The sequence below is a fragment of the Phyllobates terribilis genome, unplaced genomic scaffold (assembly GCF_046119375.1).
Source record: "Phyllobates terribilis strain yellow unplaced genomic scaffold, ASM4611937v1 Scaffold_2__4_contigs__length_985480577, whole genome shotgun sequence".
Classification (NCBI taxonomy): domain Eukaryota; kingdom Metazoa; phylum Chordata; class Amphibia; order Anura; family Dendrobatidae; genus Phyllobates; species Phyllobates terribilis.
Window position 1 is genome coordinate 434173087 of NW_027362762.1, and position 20156 is coordinate 434193242.

The 20156-nt window shown below is 38.9% G+C and overlaps 1 protein-coding gene across 1 annotated transcript in view; it reads left to right on the forward strand.

Annotated features, from left to right (window-relative positions):
• DOC2B (double C2 domain beta) overlaps nucleotides 1-20156 on the forward strand; it is a 1368938-nt gene that overhangs the window by 1336868 nt on the left and 11914 nt on the right. Inside the window, exon 7 of the mRNA XM_073665359.1 lies at nucleotides 19093-19174. Coding sequence (XP_073521460.1) covers nucleotides 19093-19174 — 82 coding nt within the window. The remainder of the gene's footprint in view (nucleotides 1-19092; nucleotides 19175-20156) is intronic.

Below are 20156 nucleotides of genomic sequence, written 5' to 3' on the forward strand. Positions count from 1 at the left end.
TATTGAAGGGGTTGACCACTTAATCTGTATTTGACCAAATGTGTTGAGAAAATAATTCAGTTGCACTGACTAATATATAAGAATTACAGGTTCTTATCTCTAAAAACATCCTTCCTCATAGGCTTCACAGCTCTCCTGTCCACAAAATAGCTGCTGGTGGAGGAGCAAGTGACCAGACCTGTCCATCAACCTCTTTCAATTGAAAAACAGCTTTCACTGTTTTTTTTTGTAATTTCCAACTATTTTATTAAAAGCAGTCCTTCAACACAGAATGACTGTTGAAACCAAGTATAGGTGCTCAGTGCAACCTTCTCACCTACTTGTATTCCCTCTATTTCGAGACACACACACACCCTTTTCTTTGATTGACAGTTCAGGCTTTATAGAGTCAGAGAAGAGTGGAGTTAGATGGAAATCAAGTAGGTGGGAAGGTGCACTTAATTGGCCACGCCAAGGGTGCTCGGGGCACCTGTACTTGGTTTAATCAGTCATTCTGTGCTGTTCCTTTACGTTTTCCAAGAAATACAAAGTAATACATAGTACACAGCAGTTTTGCTTTGCATACAGTTGCTTTGTAATATCACAATCAATTATTTATGTATTTTTATTTATTTTACTCACTTAAATAGCACCATTAATTTCCAAAGTGACTTTCACACATCATCATCACTGTCTCCATTAGGGCTCACAATATAAATTCCCTATTAGTATGTGTTTGGAGTGTGGGAGAAAGCTGGAGAACCCGGAGGAAAACCACACAAACACAAGGAGAACATAGAAACTCCATGGAGAGGTTGTCTTTGGTGGGACCCCAGCGCTGTAAGGCTACAGTGCTAACCACCGAGCCACTGTGCTGACCTGTAAGTGATAAGTGATATATTTCAGTTACCAATATATCAATAAATGAAGATTCTACTAACTAAATTGAGTATTGCTCATGTTTTAGGCAAAAACACTATTTTATTTCTTGTGTGTAGAAAAAAGTAAAGAAAAAAAAGACATAACCAGAATGAATAGAAAAAAAAAGAAAAATACCTTAACAGTAAGGTTATGTACCATTTACATTTTTAAGAGAAGAAAAATAGACTACAGTATTTGTCCAGGTTTTTCAGCTTCTGCAAAAACTGTTGAACATATGGTATTCTAAAGCATACATTTTTCAGAAATGTATGTGGTATTCATTACTTCCAACACCTTTTGTATGTGTGGTGGTTGGTCTGGCTTTTTCTAATGCCTAGAGATAATTAATTTAGTCGCCAATAATAAATGAGCAGTTATGGTCTTATATACCTTGGGGATGTCTTCTAAACCAATTAGGAGCAGGGCAATGGCAGGCGCGATAGAGATCTGTAATCTGGTTAAGCGTCTAAGAATATGAATAGTGACTTTTCAAAGAGGCTGGATTAGGTTGCAATCGTACAGAATGTGACCTAATATCCATGTGTTACCGCACTGTCTCCAGCACCATCATGGACTATATGAGCGGCTCTGCTGGAGTCTGGCTGGCATAGAGTACCATCCCAATTGTGCTTTAATGATAGTTTCCTGATGAGAAGCACAGTTGAAGGTCTTTTTAATTAGACTGTAAGAAGACTGCCATTGTTTAATGTTAATTGGCTTTGAAGATCAATTTCCCATTTCAGATTTATTTCCTAAAGTTTCATAGTACAAGGAAATTCCTTCACTGCGCTGGTTGGTTTTGTTTAAGCGGTTCCGAGCTGCTGGGTTCATGTCTTTGAGTTACTTAAAGAATTTTGGTGAGGCAAAAGTTTCTAATCTGTAAGAATTTATAAAACTCACTGTTAGAGATTTGACATCTTTGACTAAATAAAAAAACGTGTAATATATTCAAGGTGTCTTGGAATTTGTGGAGAACTTAAACCCCTTTTATTTCAGTGTGGACAAACAAAGGCCAGTTATTTGGTATTCTGACAATTCTGGGAATAATTTTCATTTTTCACCTATTTTATTGCCATATTTCCATGACTAATCTGATACAGTATTTGAATTGATGTTAAGTGTGATTGAGGGTTTGGAAGCTCCTTTAATATTGCTACTAGTCTAGATTTAAAAGAGAAGTTTAGGATAAATAAATGGTACTACCGTGCTACTAGGTTTAGAGAGGAGTGGAATAACGGTAATAAAGAAGGGAGTATCAAAAAGAAATTGTTAGATATAGTACTTCTCTGTATGGTTAAGAGTGTATATATGCAGAACCAATGCACTAAAACAGTAAAATAATACTGGCTATGCAGTCAAATGACCATTGGCAAATAAAAATTTGTGGTAGTTGGTATACACATAAAGTAAGTAGGGCTGGTCCATTAAAAACCCTGTGAATTCCTGATTGAAGGTGCAGGGTGCCGACTCTACGGTGTGCGCTTCAGTGCGCAAAGTTGATTGTTGTTCACTCGTATCCTTAAGCGCTGTAATGAAGCGTGAAGCTGCAGTCTACAGAGAGGTAAACCATGTAGAGAAGTATCATATCTACCGATTTCTTTTGGTTGCTCCCTTTTTTGTTACAGTTTTTCCAGTCCTCCCTAAACCTAGTAGCGCAGTAGAACAATTTATTTATTCTAATTTTCCCTCATTTACGTGCCATCACACAGGACCCGTGGATCTGCCAGTAATTGCTAGTACCTTCTTCCTAATATCCCCTTGGGCGCTAGTGTATTTTATTGTATTTCTAAGAGAAGTTGCCACTAATATGTTGTTCTTTCTATATCCAATATTTTTCAAAGTCTCTAATCCACCATTAATTGGTCTTTATTTTCCTCTTGCCTTAATATTTTTTCAAGAAAAAAATGGATGAAAGATCAAGTATCCCTATTTACAATGACATCTAAAGGAAAGTGTGCTTTCATATTGAATGAATGTAGTAGTATTGTCTAAACACTCACATGCCAGAGTGCCCTACTCCTTAATTATTTTCCCGAATAACAAAAGGATCCTTTCTTCTTGTATAGTCCTTGCTCTTACCAAAGGCAACAATTTGGCTATTTTTACTACAATATTTAAAGCGAACCTGTCATTAGATTCATGCTGCCAAAATCATAGACAGCAAAAAGCCAGGTATATTTTCCTCTGAAATGCTCTAATGGTTGGGAGAAAATACAATTAGAAGATCTGGCTGGGGACCATAGCTGGAGGCCAGAACAGTCCGGCACCATCTTTGGTTGGCTTCTTCCAGTGCCACTATAGGTGATTGACAGGTCTCTCCCATAGTTAAAGACCTGTCAATTACCTCTAGCAGCACTGAGAAGAAGCGCCTGTGGCGGTGTCAGACTATTCTCATCTCCAAAATTTTGGTTCCTGCAACTTCCTACTGGAAAAGTGGAACATTTCAGAGAAAAATATACATGGCTAAGATCATGCTGCCATGCTCTGATTCATGCTGCTCAGGGTGAAAGGTTCTCTTTAATACTATCAGGCGATTGTAGACAAAAAACTATTTTAGATTAGTTTTGTAAGGAGTGTTGTGGAGTTATCACTGTATAGTTCATCCAAGGCGATAAGCTCTTATATTCACATTTTAATGTTCTAATAGAATGGCTATATACAGTAGATATGAAAACATAATTAGGTTAATGGATCCTTGAAACATCTTGAGTACTTTTAAGTTGTTTCCATTGTAATTTTTGTTTTAATATAAAAGTTTCTGTCATAAAAATAATTGGGAATTGTACAGAAATGGGAAAAGTACCGTATTTTTCGCTTTAAAAAACGCACTTTTTTTCCCCCAGATTTGGGGAATGGAATCAAACGGTGACATATTTTCATCATCTGCATTGTCCAGGATTTCTGTTAGAGCCATCAAAAGGGGCAATTCATTTTCATCGTTATAAAGACCTTTCTCGGCCTGTGAAGCAGGATCACCAATGATGGAGCTGATCGAGTTGTCAATGTAGCCTTACTAGCTGCGGTGGAGAGGGGTCCCAGGGTCGCAGCTGGTGGTGGCATCGGAGGCATAAGTGGGGCGATGCTGCGGGCCCCACGCTGGGAGGAGGGGGTGTTTGGACGTGCGACGCTGCGGGTGTTCATTAGTGCTGGAGCTTCGCCGACATTTTGTGAAAGCCCCCGCACTTACATACATTGAGATCTTGGCACTGAGATCTTGTCTCCAGAGATCTCGGTGCCAAGGTCTCAATCTGCGCATGCACCGCCCATGGTGGCAATTTTCCCGGAGTCCACCGCATTGTATACCATGTGAGTGTGGGGGCTCTGGGCTTTAACAAAATGTTGGCGGAGCCCCCACACTGCTGGACACCCGCAACATCCCCTCGCACCTCCAAGCACCAGCTTCACCCAGCCTGAGGCCCACAGCATCGCCACACTCCTGCCATGCCCAGTTCCTGCAGCAGCGACCCTGGGACCCTGCTCCACCGCACCCCTGGTAAGTAGTACAACGCACTGACTATAAGACGCACTACAATTTTATTAAAAACATTTTTTTCCCATTTTTCTTCCCAAAATTTGGGGTGTGTCTTATAATCCGGTGCATTTAATAATACGCAAAATATGGTAATTGTATGGAATATATTTAAAATATATTAATAAGATTAATTTGAAAAATATTCTTTGCTTGCCGTATATTTCATGAAAAAGTAATTGTAAGGACACCCAAAACAGATTCTTTCTTTGAAAAATAAGCCAGTACGGTATTGACATTATGCAAGGAGCTTATTAAATACCTTTATATAAATCAATAAAAATGAAATTGCAAACAATAGTTTCTCATCGACTCAGGAAGAAGCATTAATATTACTTGTCTCGCTTGTATTGTTCTTCATTGTTTTAACTGTTCCATATCATTATTGTGTGTCAACATGTCAATTACAGTATATACTGACAAATAGAAAATGTTAGGGATTTTGATGGACAGACATTCTTACCGTGCGTTCCTGTCACTTTGCCGCTCAGTCTAAATATAAAGTATGTGCACAGTGCTGAGAAGTTTGCCATTTCACATGGTAGATAAATATTTTAGCCCACTGTAAAAGTGATATTCTATTTTTTTCTTAATATTAAAGTTTTAATGACAAGTTTTCCAAGTTTTTTAGAAACCTTATAATTTCATTGTTCACTAAATTCAAGGTATTATTTTGTTGGTGAATCCAGACTCAGACTGGTGAATCCCCGGGTATACTCTTCAGCAGTAAACTACTTACCCTTCAACATGAGCAGTAGTGGGTCCAATAAACTTGAATCAATATATACAAAACAAGTCATCATTCATTTATTCATTCATTCATTTATTTATTCATATAACTACCCTTTATTATTAGGTAAATTTGGGAATGGGGTAATTTAATTTTTGCATGTAGATAAAAAGTGGGTATCCAGAGTCAATATTAACGGTGGACCCCTTGCACCCCAGTAAGTCCTAACACTTATTTACCTTCAGTGGAGGCAAACGTCAAGTCCCCGCTCTACGCTGTGTGATGGGAACACTTGTGTCTAATCTAGGTAAAGCTTTGTGAGCTAAATACATCAGCAGCATCAACAAAAATCTCTCTTATAGTTTTTTACAATGTATCAATCATTACATATCATTTCCTATGTATCAGTTGTGTCTCTAGGCTTTTTTGCTAACAGAACGTTGCCTACTCTGGATACAACTGTACCTTTTTCTCAGCTGAGAGCAGGGCGGTTTTCATTCCTAAAGGTGTAACTTTATAGGTGCCAAATAATCTCTTTGCCACTAAAGGGAACACTATTGTTTATTACTCTTATACTGCATATTCGTAATACAGTGGCTTTCAAAAGTATTCACCCCCTTGGCTTTTTACCTATTTTGTTACATTAAATATTAAATATTAAATATTGTTGTAATCCGATTTGTTTGTTATGCATCAGCACTAAATAGTCTAATACTTTCGCAAGCCACTGTATATCATTATTCTGTATTAACTATGCTGTGCCGTGCTATCATTATCATTTACTTCAATGTTTATTTAAAGGGAATGTATCATCAGAAAAATTACCTTTTGTTTAATTCAGGTTCTTGTGTTACATGTAGACTGCCTTGAAAAATTATTCGTACCCCATGAACGTTTCACATTTTTCCATGTTACACCCACAAACTTAAATGTATTTCATTTGGATTTTATGTGATATACCAACACAAAGTAGCAAGTATTTGTGAAGTGTAAAGGAAATTATATGGTGTTTTTTAATATTTCAAAAATATCATTCTGAAAATTGTGATGTGCATTTGTATTGTGCTCCTCTGAGTCAATACTTTGTAGGAGAACCACCTTCGGCTGCCATTAGTGATGCCAGTCTTTCGGGTGTATTTCTAAAAAGCTTTGCACATCTAGGAGCTAACATTTTTGCACATTATTCTTCGCAATCTAGCTTAGGCTCAGTGAGATTAGACTAAGCGCCTGTGAATATCAATTTTCAAGTCTTGTCACAGATTCTCAATTGGATTTAGGTCTGAACTTTGACTGAGCCATTCAAACACATGAATATGCTTTGATCTAAACAAGTCCATTGTAGCTCTGGCAGTATGTTTAGGGTAATTGTCCTGCTGAAGATGAACCTAGAGTGAGATTGTCCTGCTGAACCGGCCCAGAGTGAGAGGCTCTGATTATAAGGGGCAGGAGAAGTGAGCAATAAGGTGAATATAAGGATTTTTTTAAATGTTTTTATAACTTGTTTTTATTGTGCTCTGGCGTTTGGACAGATCCCAGAGAATAATAACGGACATTAAATTTGCAGAGAATAACTTCTCTGAAAATCAAATTTCAAGGGGGAAAATCTGTGAGAACAGGCAAATTCGAATTTTGCCTTATTAATTCATCTCTAATTACATATATTGTTAAAAAAATGGTATTTTTTTATATCATGACTTCTATTAAAAACAAATTTGTAATGTTGCAATTTTCACACTGACCACTGGAGCTTTTTCAGACTCATGCTTCCTGCTGTTTCAGGAAGAGTTTTCAGCACTTATCATCAGAGGCAGGATTACAATGGCAGGTAACACCTCTATCAGGGCCAGCTCTAGATTTTCGTGGGCCCCGGGCAAAAGAGTCTCCATGGTCCCCTTTAACACATACAGTACCATGAAGTACAGATACCGCAGAGAAATATATATACAGTGCCTACAAGTAGTATTCAACCCCCTGCAGATTTAGCTGGTTTGATAAGATGCAAATAAGTTAGAGCCTTCAAACTGCAAACGAGAGTAGGTTTTATGAACAGAAGCATAAATCTTACAAACCAAAAAGTTATGCTGCTCAGTTGAATTTTATTAAATTTTAAACATAAAAGTGTTGGTCAATTATTATACAACCCCTATGTTTAATATTTTGTGGAATAACCCTTGCTTGCAATTACAGCTAATAATCGTCTTTTATAAGACCTGATCAGGCCGGCACAGGTCTGTGGAGTTATCTTGGCCCACTCCTCCATGCAGATCTTCTCCAAGTTATCTAGGTTCTTTGGGTGTCTCATGTGGACTTTATTCTTGAGCTCCTTCCACAAGTTTTCAATTGGGTTAAGGTCAGGAGACTGACTAGGCCACTCCAACACCTTGACTTTTTCCCTATTGAACCAGGCCTTGGTTTTCTTGGCTGTGTGCTTTGGGTCATTGTCTTGTTGGAAGATGAAATTACGACCCATCTTAAGATCCTTGATGGAGGAGCGGAGGTTCTTGGCAAAAATCTCCAGGTAGGCCGTGCTATCCATCTTCCCATGGATGCGGACCAGATGGCCAGGCCCCTTGGCAGAGAAACAGCCCCACAGCATGATGCTGCCACCACCATGCTTGACTGTAGGGATGGTATTCTTGGGGTCGTGTGCAGTGCCATCCAGTCTCCCAACGTCACGTGTGTGGTTGGCACCAAAGATCTCGATCTTGGTCTCATCAGACCATAGAACCTTGAACCAGTCTGTCTCAGAGTCCTCCAAGTGATCATGAGCAAACTGTAGACGAGCCTTGACATGACGCTTTGAAAGTAAAGGTACCTTACGGGCTCGTCTGGAACGGAGACCATTGCGGTGGAGTACGTTACTTATGGTATTGACTGAAACCAATGTCCCCACTGCCATGAGATCTTCCCGGAGCTCCTTCCTTGTTGTCCTTGGGTTAGCCTTGACTCTATGGACAAACCTGGCCTCGGCACGGGAGGACACTTTCAAAGGCTGTCCTGGCCGTGGAAGGCTAACAGTAGTTCCATAAGCCTTCCACTTACGGATGATGCTCCCAACAGTGGAGACAGGTAGGCCCAACTCCTTGGAAAGGGTTTTGTACCCCTTGCCAGCCTTGTGACCCTCCACGATCTTGTCTCTGATGGCCTTGGAATGCTCCTTTGTCTTTCCCATGTTGACCATGTCTGAGTGCTGTTCACAAGTTTGGGGAGGGTCTTAAATAGTCAGAAAAGGCTGGCAAAAGAGATCTTTAATCCACACATGTGAAGCTCATTATTCTTGGTGCCTGAACTACTTCTTAATACTTTAGGGGGACCAAACAGAATTCTTGTGGTTTGAGGGGTTGAATAATAAATGACACTCTGAATTAACTTTTTACGTTTAAAAAAAAAAATAAATAAAAAAAATTTGCTGCAGTGCATTTCCCACTTCCAGGCTGATCTACAGTACAAATGTCACAATGCCAAGTTAATTCCGCATGTGTCAACCAGCTAAATCTGCAGGGGGTTGAATACTACTTGTAGGCACTGTATAGTACAATGCAAAGATTTCACTTCTTACATTACATGAGTGATTACATGATTATGATTCTTGATGCAAAGATACGGCAAAGAAATATAGGTATAGTACAATGTCAAAGATTTCACTTCTTACATTACATGAGTAATGTCTATTGTAAATTCTACAATACCTCAGAAACCGGCGAATCCTCACAGTGCACAGTGTGTGACCTGGTGGGATTCAAAAGTTTTCATTTTAGAATGGACAGTATAGTCCTCCATACTATATAATGGATACCACATAGTCCTCCATACAATATAATGAGCCCCATATATTGCTTCATACAGACTAATGGGCCCCATATAATGCTCCATACAGAATAATGGGCCTCATATAATGCTTCATACAGAATAATGGGCCCAATATAATGCTCCATACAGAATAATGGGCCTCATATAATGCCCCACACCCTATAATGAGCCCCATATAATGCTCCATACAGAATAATGGACCCCATATAATGTTCCATACAGGATAATGAACCTCATATAATGCTCCATACAGTATAATGAGAATCATTTAATGCTCCATACAGAATAATGGACCCTATATAATGCTCCATTCAGAATAATGGACCCAAAAAAATGCTCCATACAGAATAATGGGCCTCATATAATGGTCCATAGAGAATAATGGGCCCCATATATTGTTCCATACAGAATAATGAGCCCCATATAATGCTCCATACAGTATAATGAGCCCCATATAATGTGCCATACAGAATAATGGACCCCATGTAATGCTCTATACAGAATAATGGACCCCATATAATGCTCCATAATGTATGGACTTCATATAATGCTCCATATAGTATGTGTCTCATATATTGCTCCATACATAAAACAAAAAAAAAATCAAATACTCACCTCCTTTGCCGCTGAAGTGCTCCAGACTCCTCAGTGTCTTCTGGCTCTGTGCGCTGTGTCTACTCAGCAGAGGGCGTGCTGAAATGACGTCATTGCGCCTTCTGCCCTTAGTCAGAAGACACGGAAGACACCAGAGTTGCGGAGGAACAGGAAAAGGTAAGTATTTCAAACAGGTTAAAGCAACAGGGAAGGGGGCCATAGTGTGTCTGTGTCCCCGATGGCGAGTGGGCTCCCCCGCTTGCTAAGGGCCTCGGCACTTGCCCGGGTGCACTGGGTGGTGACGCCAGCCCTGACCTCTATACACAGCTGATAACACATGAATCCCCCAATCACAATAGGCAATAGCACAGCTGACCCTGCTACCCACCCTTCACAATAATCTTTGCACAAGGTCATTAGATGCTTCAATACAAAAGACAGAGTCAGAGTCTGACCATTGTGGCTTATGTACATGTGTTATTTCCTGAAACAACAGGAAGTATAAGTCTAAAGAAGCCAAACTGGCCAATGTGACATAATCTACCACACATTCCACTGGGTGGAGGGAGTTTTTGTAATTTGGGGGCACACATTCAGTTCACCGTTTTAACCCTGTGTCAAAATGTTCTACCAAAGGCAGATATCCCCTAGAACCTGAATATATGCCCTGTTAGACCCTACCCCACTCTTCCATATATAGAAATAGGACCTGGAGTGTTATGAATAATTCGCAACCTAGTGCAATTAATAAGTGTAAGAAAATGTGCTTTCCTCTTATCTGTAAGCTGTACGTGTATTCAAATGTAAATGTATATGTCAAGTCTAATGCATATTTATTTTTGAAATGTAATCACATTTCTTTTTCATTTGGTGCACATCCGAATGCAACCACATTATATTCGAGTGCAGATCAACTGAAAACAACAGCTTACTGACACTTAATATGCTTCCGTATGCTTTTGCATTCCATTTCTAGCTTTGCTTAATAGGATATTCAATGAATTCTGTTTCTTTTTCATTTGCAAACTGACTCATAAAACTTTCAGTCATCTCTATAACAAAATACATAGCCCATAGCCTTATATTGTTAGAGAAAAAGAACATCTCAATTTAATTAACTGTCCCAGTTCCTGTAATGTTCAATCAAAATAACATGTAGAGTGGGAGCCCTGGAGGAAAGGAAAATTACTCATATATTCAACAATTTATGCAGACGCCTATCTCTCCTTTTAATACCTGACAGAACAGAGAAGTACATTTCTGTTTTGCGTTATCAATTTGCTTTTCATATTATTAGAATATTTATTATCAACCAGGACTTTGTGTATCTCACAGATTTCAATTCTAATAAAGAAATAAATTCTGAGGCTTTGAATAAAAAATTTATAATTTTATGCCCACTTTCTTGGCTTTCTCGCTGTGGTTTGCTTTGGAATAATCATTAACTAGGTCATAAAACATATTTAGCATAATTGTCAATGTGGGCGGTGTGACCATTTTTCTTATTACATTCTATAGTCACCATAAACCCTTTGTTATCAGTGAAAGACCATCAACACATAGACAAAGGCAATCTGCAAAACTATGATATGCAGCCAATTAGCACTACAATTACAGTATCTAGTCTGGCAAGCATCCAAAGGAGAAATGATCTGGAAAGCATTCATTGAATATCCAGTGATAAATCCTAAATAGATACCCAAAAGTGAAGGCTACAGATAAACCCGTAGAACTGACATTATTGCTATTGACAATACTAAAAGAAATATGCTCATGGTATTTTAATAATAGGGGTGGGGGGGGTTTACATTTGCTTGCCTGATCTGTTAGACAATTTTGTAATAGAGATTATTCCTCTCCCCAAAAGTAGGACAATTTAAAAATAGATATAAAGGTTGAGCCATTCCACATAGTGCAAGTCATACTTGCCAACGTCAAGGGATGCCCTTCCAGGAGGACATCAACTTTGAGATTTTACTCCTCATAGCCATGTTGCCTTTTTTATGCCATACCCATATTTCTCATCCACATCTCTCTCATGCCCCTTGTGAATGGGTTTAAATTTTGTGTTTGTATGAGAAAACACCCCAGCCTCATGTAAAAGAAACCCTTCAGAAGAACTGTGTTCTCGGAGTTTTTGGCAGTGCCCATGAGACTTCCCAACTCTTTCGGGAGTCCAGAAGGTTTCCCCTTTTTCCAGGAGCCTTAGCAAGTATAGTTTAAGTAAAGACGAGAGGCATAGCTACACCAGATGGTGTGTGGGGGAGCCTGAAGGCCCTTCTGTCACAGAGGGAACACAACTATTAAATTTGGCACATAGTAGATGGCTAGTCCAGTTATAGATTTTTCATTAAAGCTCAGGAGATTAAAGGTATTTTCGAACTTCATCGAAAAGCTGGATATAGAAACTTTATATGTCTGTGTAAATGTTAGAAAACTATTGTAACTTTTGTTGTTCGTCTGTAGTTTCCAATCTGCAGTTAATAGCTGTAATGGTAGAAAGTCAGTGATCGAATTTGAAACCTACACTCTGTGGCCTCCAGATTATCATCATGTAACTATCATGGCATCACCATTAGGAGGATGAATAGAGAAATGAGCTTGAATAAAAAGAGTAAAAATTTACCCTCCTACTTTTCCTCTCACCCCCCAAAAAAAAAATAGAAATGGAAAAATTCAACAGCTGTACAAGTAGCACCTGATGCTCAGGCACCAGTGGGGTAGCAAGGGAATGTGCCTTCATATACAGTGGGGAGAAATCGGGACAAATCTGAGATGGTGTAGCCAAAGTCGAGTTTGTTGTAGAATGAATTACTCTTATAGTATGTATTACTGTACAATCTGTCCAAAAATACCAAAAATAGACACTGTAGAAAAATGTCCTGATTTATTACTTCACTAAGTTATTTCTAATGTTCTGCTTTATCCATTATTTATGTGACATCTGCCACAATACAACATGTCTGGCTAAGTGAAGGGAAACATATTACTTGATGATAGCTAATAATTGCAAATGAGGCTTATACAATCCATTTGGGCAATAGCAATTAGTATGTATGTTTCCCTCGAGAAATCCATCAACGTAAAGAAAGAAGCTCTAAAAATAACTGAAGGAAGAACAGAAACTGCCAATATTCGTGTATGCTATTTCACCATGTGCATCACAAATACTGGATTTGTGGTAGCAAAGAAGTAGTATTATTCCAGCTGATATGAATCTATTTCATTGGTTGTTAATTGTAGCAAACATGTTTCAAAAATGTTCTCTGCAGATAATTATTATGGTAATTGTACATCAAAAATGCTTATCAAGCCAACTCCAGCATGAAGGCTATTCGACTGTATGTATTAGCACTATTGCAATAATGAAATAAATATTGGATTGTTTTATAAATCGCTTATATCTTACTGTCTTGTGTGCAAAAAAGTCTACAAAACTATATAAATGTAATATTAAAATCTGATGTAAGTACAAGCTTTTTCTTCCCCGTGTAATCATTCAGCCTCTATAAACATTGTGGTAACTGCCAGGTCTGTTGTCCAACTCCACCAAAAATATGTGTTTTCAGCTTGGCCCAACAAACATACAAGTTTTTTGAAAATAAAAAATATCAATAGAGCACATTAAAGAGTTATATGGTATTGGGGGACAATCGGGTTACCGACATACATTAGCTCATCGGTTCATCTCAACTAAATAGTCTCTTCTGATGTGTACTCCCAAAGCTGACTTGTACGTTTTATAACTAGTAGGCACTAAAACTAATGAGTTCTTGTATTTCATTGATTGCTGGGAATTTCAAAATATTGCTAACTTTTAAACTATTGTTTTTGTAGAAAGTGAAAAGCTTTCTCTCCCCCCCCATATATATGCATGCTTGACTTGACAGAGCATGCATGTGTTCTCCAATGGGAGCGAATTGTAAACCACATTCAGACATCTCATATCTTACAAGCAAAATTATTATTACGTTATGCCTAATAACGTGTTCTTTGAATCTCCAAATTGTGCAACACCCCTGATGTCCTGCACAAAGCTTAATATATCATCTGTTAATATAACTAGATATATTCGTTCCAAGAGCCTACATAAATAGGACATCTTTTGACTTAATGGACTTGAAGTGTATCCCCAGCTGTGTATCTTCTGACAGATGTTTGGAAGGTAGATTCGGTGGTATTTTTGCCCACACAGACCTAAAACGGCTCTCCTGCAGCTGTAATATGTTAGGTGGAAGACACAGTTACATATATAAAGGAGGGTATATATTAATACACGGGAATTGGATGTTTCGCCCCCAGCAGTTCGCCCCCAGCAATTCGCCCCCGGGTGCATTTCGCCCCCGCACATTTCATCCCCAGCATTTGGCCCCCAGGATGTTTTGCCACCGCACATCTCACCGCCGCACATATCGCCCCCAGTTCGAAACGTCTGGGGGCGAAACGTGAGGGGGCGGAATATGCGGGGGCGAATCTTCCTGGGGATGAAATGATAGGGGCGAAATGTGCGGGGGCGAAATGTACCTGGGGGCAAATTGCTGGGGGCTAACTGCTGGGGGCGAAACTTCCTATAATCATTAATACACTGCACCCAATATGCTAAAGCTCTATTATATGATTTGTTTCTAAATGTGGTGCTTCATAAGTTATACTGGGGCTGCCATAAGGACATGTTCATTACAATCCATCCTTGACTATGGATGACCACAGACACAGCCACATCTCCTATTAAGGACCAAGTTTTAACACAAATAGTGTTTGAAATTTTAGGCTCTTTGAGGAGCTATGTGGTTTAAACCTATGCAGGTAAAACTTAATTTACATTTTTTTAACAATTTTCAAATTAATAGACAATAATCACATCATTAACAGTCCGTATGGCAGCATTCAATGAATACTTTATTATTGGACTATACTAGAGTAAAAAAAAAAATAGTGTCTGAAAACATTCATTAGTCATAGCTTGAAAATCATCAGCCTAATATTTTATAAGTACTTCTTGTGCAAAAAAAAAAATCCTGACCTATAATAGTGTCACGTGGTGTCTGGCACTAAGATATTAGCATCAGATAATTTAGGCTCTCTAAGTTACAAGGTGGGGTCATCGGGGATCACACTTGTTTTTTGCAGCATATCTCAAAGATGCACAATTGAATTGTTGAATTGGGATATGGGGAAGTTGGAAGACAAGTCAGCACCTTCAGTGTTTCTCTACTCTTGTCCTCAAGACCCACCAACGGATCATGTTTTTAGGATTTCCATTCACATTGCACAAGTGATGGAATTATCATCTGGACAATACTAAGGAAGTCCTGAAAACATGACCTGTTGGAGGGTCTTGAGGACTGGAGCTGAGAAACACTGCGGCTTAAATTCTTTGTCATGTTGCTCAAACAGTTCCTGCCCATTCCTGCTTGCCTCTTTGACCATTATCTTGCTGAAAGAGGCTACAGACATTACTGAATACCACTGCCATGACTAAGGTCTGATGTAAGGTTTTATAAATCATGAGGAAGGGGAAAAAGAGGAAAAGAGTGTGAATAGATATAAAATATAACTTTTAATATTAATTCAATTAAAATACTAATATTTTTATATAGATATAAAATCAAATTCTTACATACATCTAAATGGATGCATATGGGGTCGATATTAAATTGTAAGCTCAGACCCTGTAAGTCCTGGATTGTGTATCACAGCCAATAAATTTATACAGATCCACCACCCATGTCCCTCAAAGTTAGAGGTGGGGAATTATATTGTATTGTCCCTATTAGGTGTATGTTTCCCTATTAACTCCACATTAATCACTATGAAAAATAATTGTGGGTCACCGCTATATTCTAATTGAGTTGAATATAAATAAATAAACAGTTTGGAAACTGTGGATTACCGTAAATGTGACAGCTGTAACTGTTATAAGAATATCTACTGTCACATATTAATAAGGGTCACTCTTATATTACAATTGACTCCACAGGTGAATGAAGCGGGATCCCCGCAAAACTCAACCCAAAAGATATTACGGGGGTATATTGTCCCCGTTAATAACGGTGTACAGCACCCTTATTCTCAAACCCCGCAGCGGTGTGAGGAGCGGACAGAAATCTGTCAAGGCAGCTATGTGCAGAGCTACACTATCACTCCTCAACCTCCGCAACGGTGTAAGGAGCGAGCAGTAATCTGTCAACAGCAGCTGTGATCGTAGCTGCAATCTCGCCCCTAACACCGGCAAGCAGTCTCGCACGCTGACCGCATACACGTGGTATGCACGCGGTCAGTGTAATCATCTGACTCAAATGAGACGCTATGCCATATAACCAGATGGGGACATAGTGGGTGGATAGGGAAGGGGGCATAGGATTTCAGGCTGGCATGCCAATGCACAGGACATAGACGTCCCTGACGCGCGTATCACCGGGGGTGCCGGCTTTTTGCTCTGGGAGATCAGGCCACATAGTCTAGCCTTGTGCACCTGTGCACTGTGGACCTTTCATTGGTTGTCCTTCCTTGGATTGATTTGGTAGCTACTATCCATGAACATCCTATAAGACTTGTGTGGTGGAAATGCTGTGACCCAACTATCTAGCCGCCACAATTTGGCTCTTGTCAAAGTCGCTCAGGTCACAAATGTAATTATAGTTTTTCTTTTTCCTGCTTAAAAAAGCCCTCCCTTGAAGTTTTTTTTTCACTAAACTTATAGATGTGTATGTAGTGTACTGTCAGTTTTTTACTATACTAACCTACCTCTGCCTTCACTAGTATCCAGCACCGTTCCTCACCTCTTCTGAGTGATCTTACAACTCTTCACACTAGCCGGCTCACTCTATGCTCTATGTGTGAGCCATTAATCTCTTTTATAATAAAAGCCTATGGAGTCTCATTCTGACGCTCTATAGACTTACACTGTAAATGTCACTTCCGGGTCATGCAGAGCGCAGCGTGACCCAGAGAGTCTGCAGAGCGGTGACGTCACTGAGAAGAGCAGAGAAGAACGGCGCTGGATTCCGGAGAGAGCCGCGGTAGGTGAGTATATTAATACAATCACACTACATTACATGCACACATAGACATGTTTTGTGAAAATAAAACTTCTTTACATTAATTGGAGAAAATATACAGCAAAAATAGTAACCAAAGATGATTGATTTGTGATTCACATGCTTCCATCTGACTGGCGATATAGGCCAGTAGGTTCAGCTCTACATGTACGTGAAGTCGCTTCTTACAGATACAAGTTGCTACTATATATATGATGGCTTGGTGCTTTCCGTCATAAAGCAAGTACTTACCAGACTGACGTAACTACAGATGCTATTTTTTGGGCCACAACTTTAGAATGATTGTGAAACTACATGAAACGTCCTGTATAACAGTATACCAGTAGCTGTGAAACAATTGTACTGAGGAAATGAAATCCCACGTATCCAAAGTTCCGGACGAGAGCTAAAGAATTCTCAGTACATACATTGAACATTGAGAAGGAAGTCGCCTACTCATTGCCGTCATCAGCTTGTTTAGAAGTCGTTTTACTTATACAAGCTTGATGCAAGTAATAGAATCAGTATAAAAACCTTATTATAGGAAGTTAATCTACCGCACCTGTTTATTCAACCCCAAATTCATTAATAAGGTAATTTGTTATAATTATTATTGTAGTCTATGACTTTTGTATTATCCTAGATTCTACTTCTGACTTGTTATTATTCTGTTTCCTTACAAGGAACAAGGTGTTATTTTATTCATTCTTCAAGAAAATAAATTTGCTATAAATATTCCAAATCATTAAAATAATTATCTCTGATAACATTCATTTGTATAACACACATTGTTGAGTAACTTTATTTTCCACGTTGTTTTGATCCTGCTGGTCATCAATGTTAGCTATGGAGCAGATTATGCCATTCACATGTGTGCTGTGAATAATAATATGGATTTGTGCATGGTGGTACACTGGCGACCTCTACAGGCAGACTTCAGTCAATACATGCTTAAAGAGATGTATGGAAGATGTTAGTGAAGATTTCTCTTATAAAGTCATTTAACATTAAAAGGGTTTTACACTATTATTATATTGATGTCAATAATATACGACTGGTGGGGGTCTGACACCTGGCACCCCCACCAATCAGCTGTTGCTAGTGTATGAAATGGAAAATCATTACTCCATCGCACTCCTTTAAATGTTGAAACTGCAGCAAATCTGCGGTATAATGTTATTATGGGGGTAATTTGTTATACAAGTATGCCATATTACATATATTGCTCCTTGTAAAAAATATGCAGCCATCTAGACAATCTACAGATCCCTAATATACTCCAGATAATGATACATTGGGTTCTATTTACTGTAGATGTATAGTGAGAGAATGGTTAACTATAAAATTCAAACACTGGGAAAATAATAAAATAGCTCCCAGATTAGGCATGGCACTACTGATTTAAAGCGAATGGGTAATACTGACACAATCTGAAAAAAGGCTCATCATTCAAAAGTATGTAATGCTTATTAAGAGATTATTGCTTGGCTACCATGCTATTATGTCTGGCAAGGAAGTCGGTCACCACCAGAAAGGAGGTCAAACGGTGATTTGACCTCATTCAAGTGACTGAATATGTTAGAGGCACAGCAACAGTCATGGATAAAAGTTTTGAGACTGACACAAATGTAGGTTTTCACAAAGTTTCATCTTTATACTGACAATTTGCATTAACTCTACATTTTTATTAACAGTGATGAGATGAATTGCCAAAATATTGCAAAGTCTTTCCTTGCCATGAAAATTAACTAAAAAGGTGGTCCAAAACTAACACTAACTTAACCCTATGTCTCTATCTATTTAATGTAATAATGTAGTGTATTTTCTAATATACTTTAACAAATAAATTCCCTACAACATCACTTTTGGTGGTGGGGCTGGCCTCGGCATTTCCTGCTCACTGAGTAATCTCCTTACAATGCACACAGACAGTGCACTCTCTTACTTAGCACTTCTCATCAGAGCCGGCGAGGGAGCGCACTGTCACTGTGCATTAATATTACACAGTGACAAGACCCCATTGAGCATATATCGGAATGGACAACCAACACATGCTCAGTAGAGCAGGGACTAGCCCAGCCCCTGAAACGGATGTCACTGATCACGCTTCACTTCAGTGTGGGGACAGAGGCTGTGGCAGTGACCACAGCTTCTGCCCCCTGATGACCTTTTATTTCGGTATCAGAGCATGCACTGGGATTCTCAAACAAAGCATGATCACATAGGAAGTAAAAAAAAAAAATTAAAGCAGTTAGAGTAGAGATGGAGCAGTAGGAGATGGAGCAGTCTCAAAACGTTTGGCCACTTCTATAAATATAGTTTTTCGGCTAGTCAGATGGAACTTCTTGATGGAATTCTCATCTGAGAACATAACACGGTGATAATATCCATCTTTTTGCCAAGTAATTGTTTTTCTTCTGAAATGTTGCAATGTTTGACCTCATTGTCCTGTAGACAATAAATAATTAGTATACATTCCTATGTTCCAGATACTTAAAACCTGATGAAGACAAGAAATCAAAACATAAAACTGCTGTGAAAAAGAAGACATTAAATCCAGAGTTTAATGAGGTAACTATAGTCATGTATAGCACGGCTAAGCAACCTTTACATTTAACTGGATAGTCAGTAGTTATGAGAAAATGAGAACAAATAGGAATACCAGGGCTCTCTGTGTCAAGTAGATGTAGGTCCATTCATATGAAACAGATGACATATTTAACACATGGTGCAGAACTTAAAATCCTCAGCATGATCTGACCAAGAAACACTCATACACCTTGTGAGGCAGTTTTTTGAGCCAAGGCTAGAAGTGGATCCGGTAGGAAGAAGTAAAAACCCTTCCTTTATAATTCCCATTCCTTCTTAATCCATATCTTGCCTTGGATTCCAGCTCATTTTGCACACAGGCTTTTTTTTATAGAAAGATTGTATTCTTGTAGTTTTCCCTGGGATTTTCTGTGTATATTTTTCATATTTAATTTCCCAGAGGAGCATTGGCTTATAAGTCTCCTCACTCTGACATGCTACTTGGCTTGGCTTGTCACTCCTCACAAGGAGGTACATTACCCCCTTAGAACACCTGTGTATTTTTTTCTAAGACATGCAAATTGTCTCTTCTCAAAACAAAAGGGCTTGAACTCTAGTGCCACCTATTGGAAGTAGCAATCCTAACAGTCAAGAGGAATCTCATACAGTCAATTCGTATCTTATGTTTTGCACTGAGGAGGGGCAACACCGTGAAACATGTGTCTGCAAATTGAGTTTCTGGTTTGGCTTTTATCCTAAGTCATGTGGCAAGGCTCACTAAAGGGTCGATATTGACTTTTAGGATTGATACTTCCAATAGGTGGCACTAGAGCTCAAGTTCTCTTCCTCTCTGTAGAGACAATTTACATATTAATTTCCTAGAGAAGCATTGCATGGCCTCTAAGCCTCCTCACACTGGCGTGTCAGGCATATCACTCTCCATAAGGAGAGACGTTACCCCTTTTCTTTGACAAAAACACTAAATCCAGATGTCACAGTTGTGGAATAGGAATGTGCAGTAGAT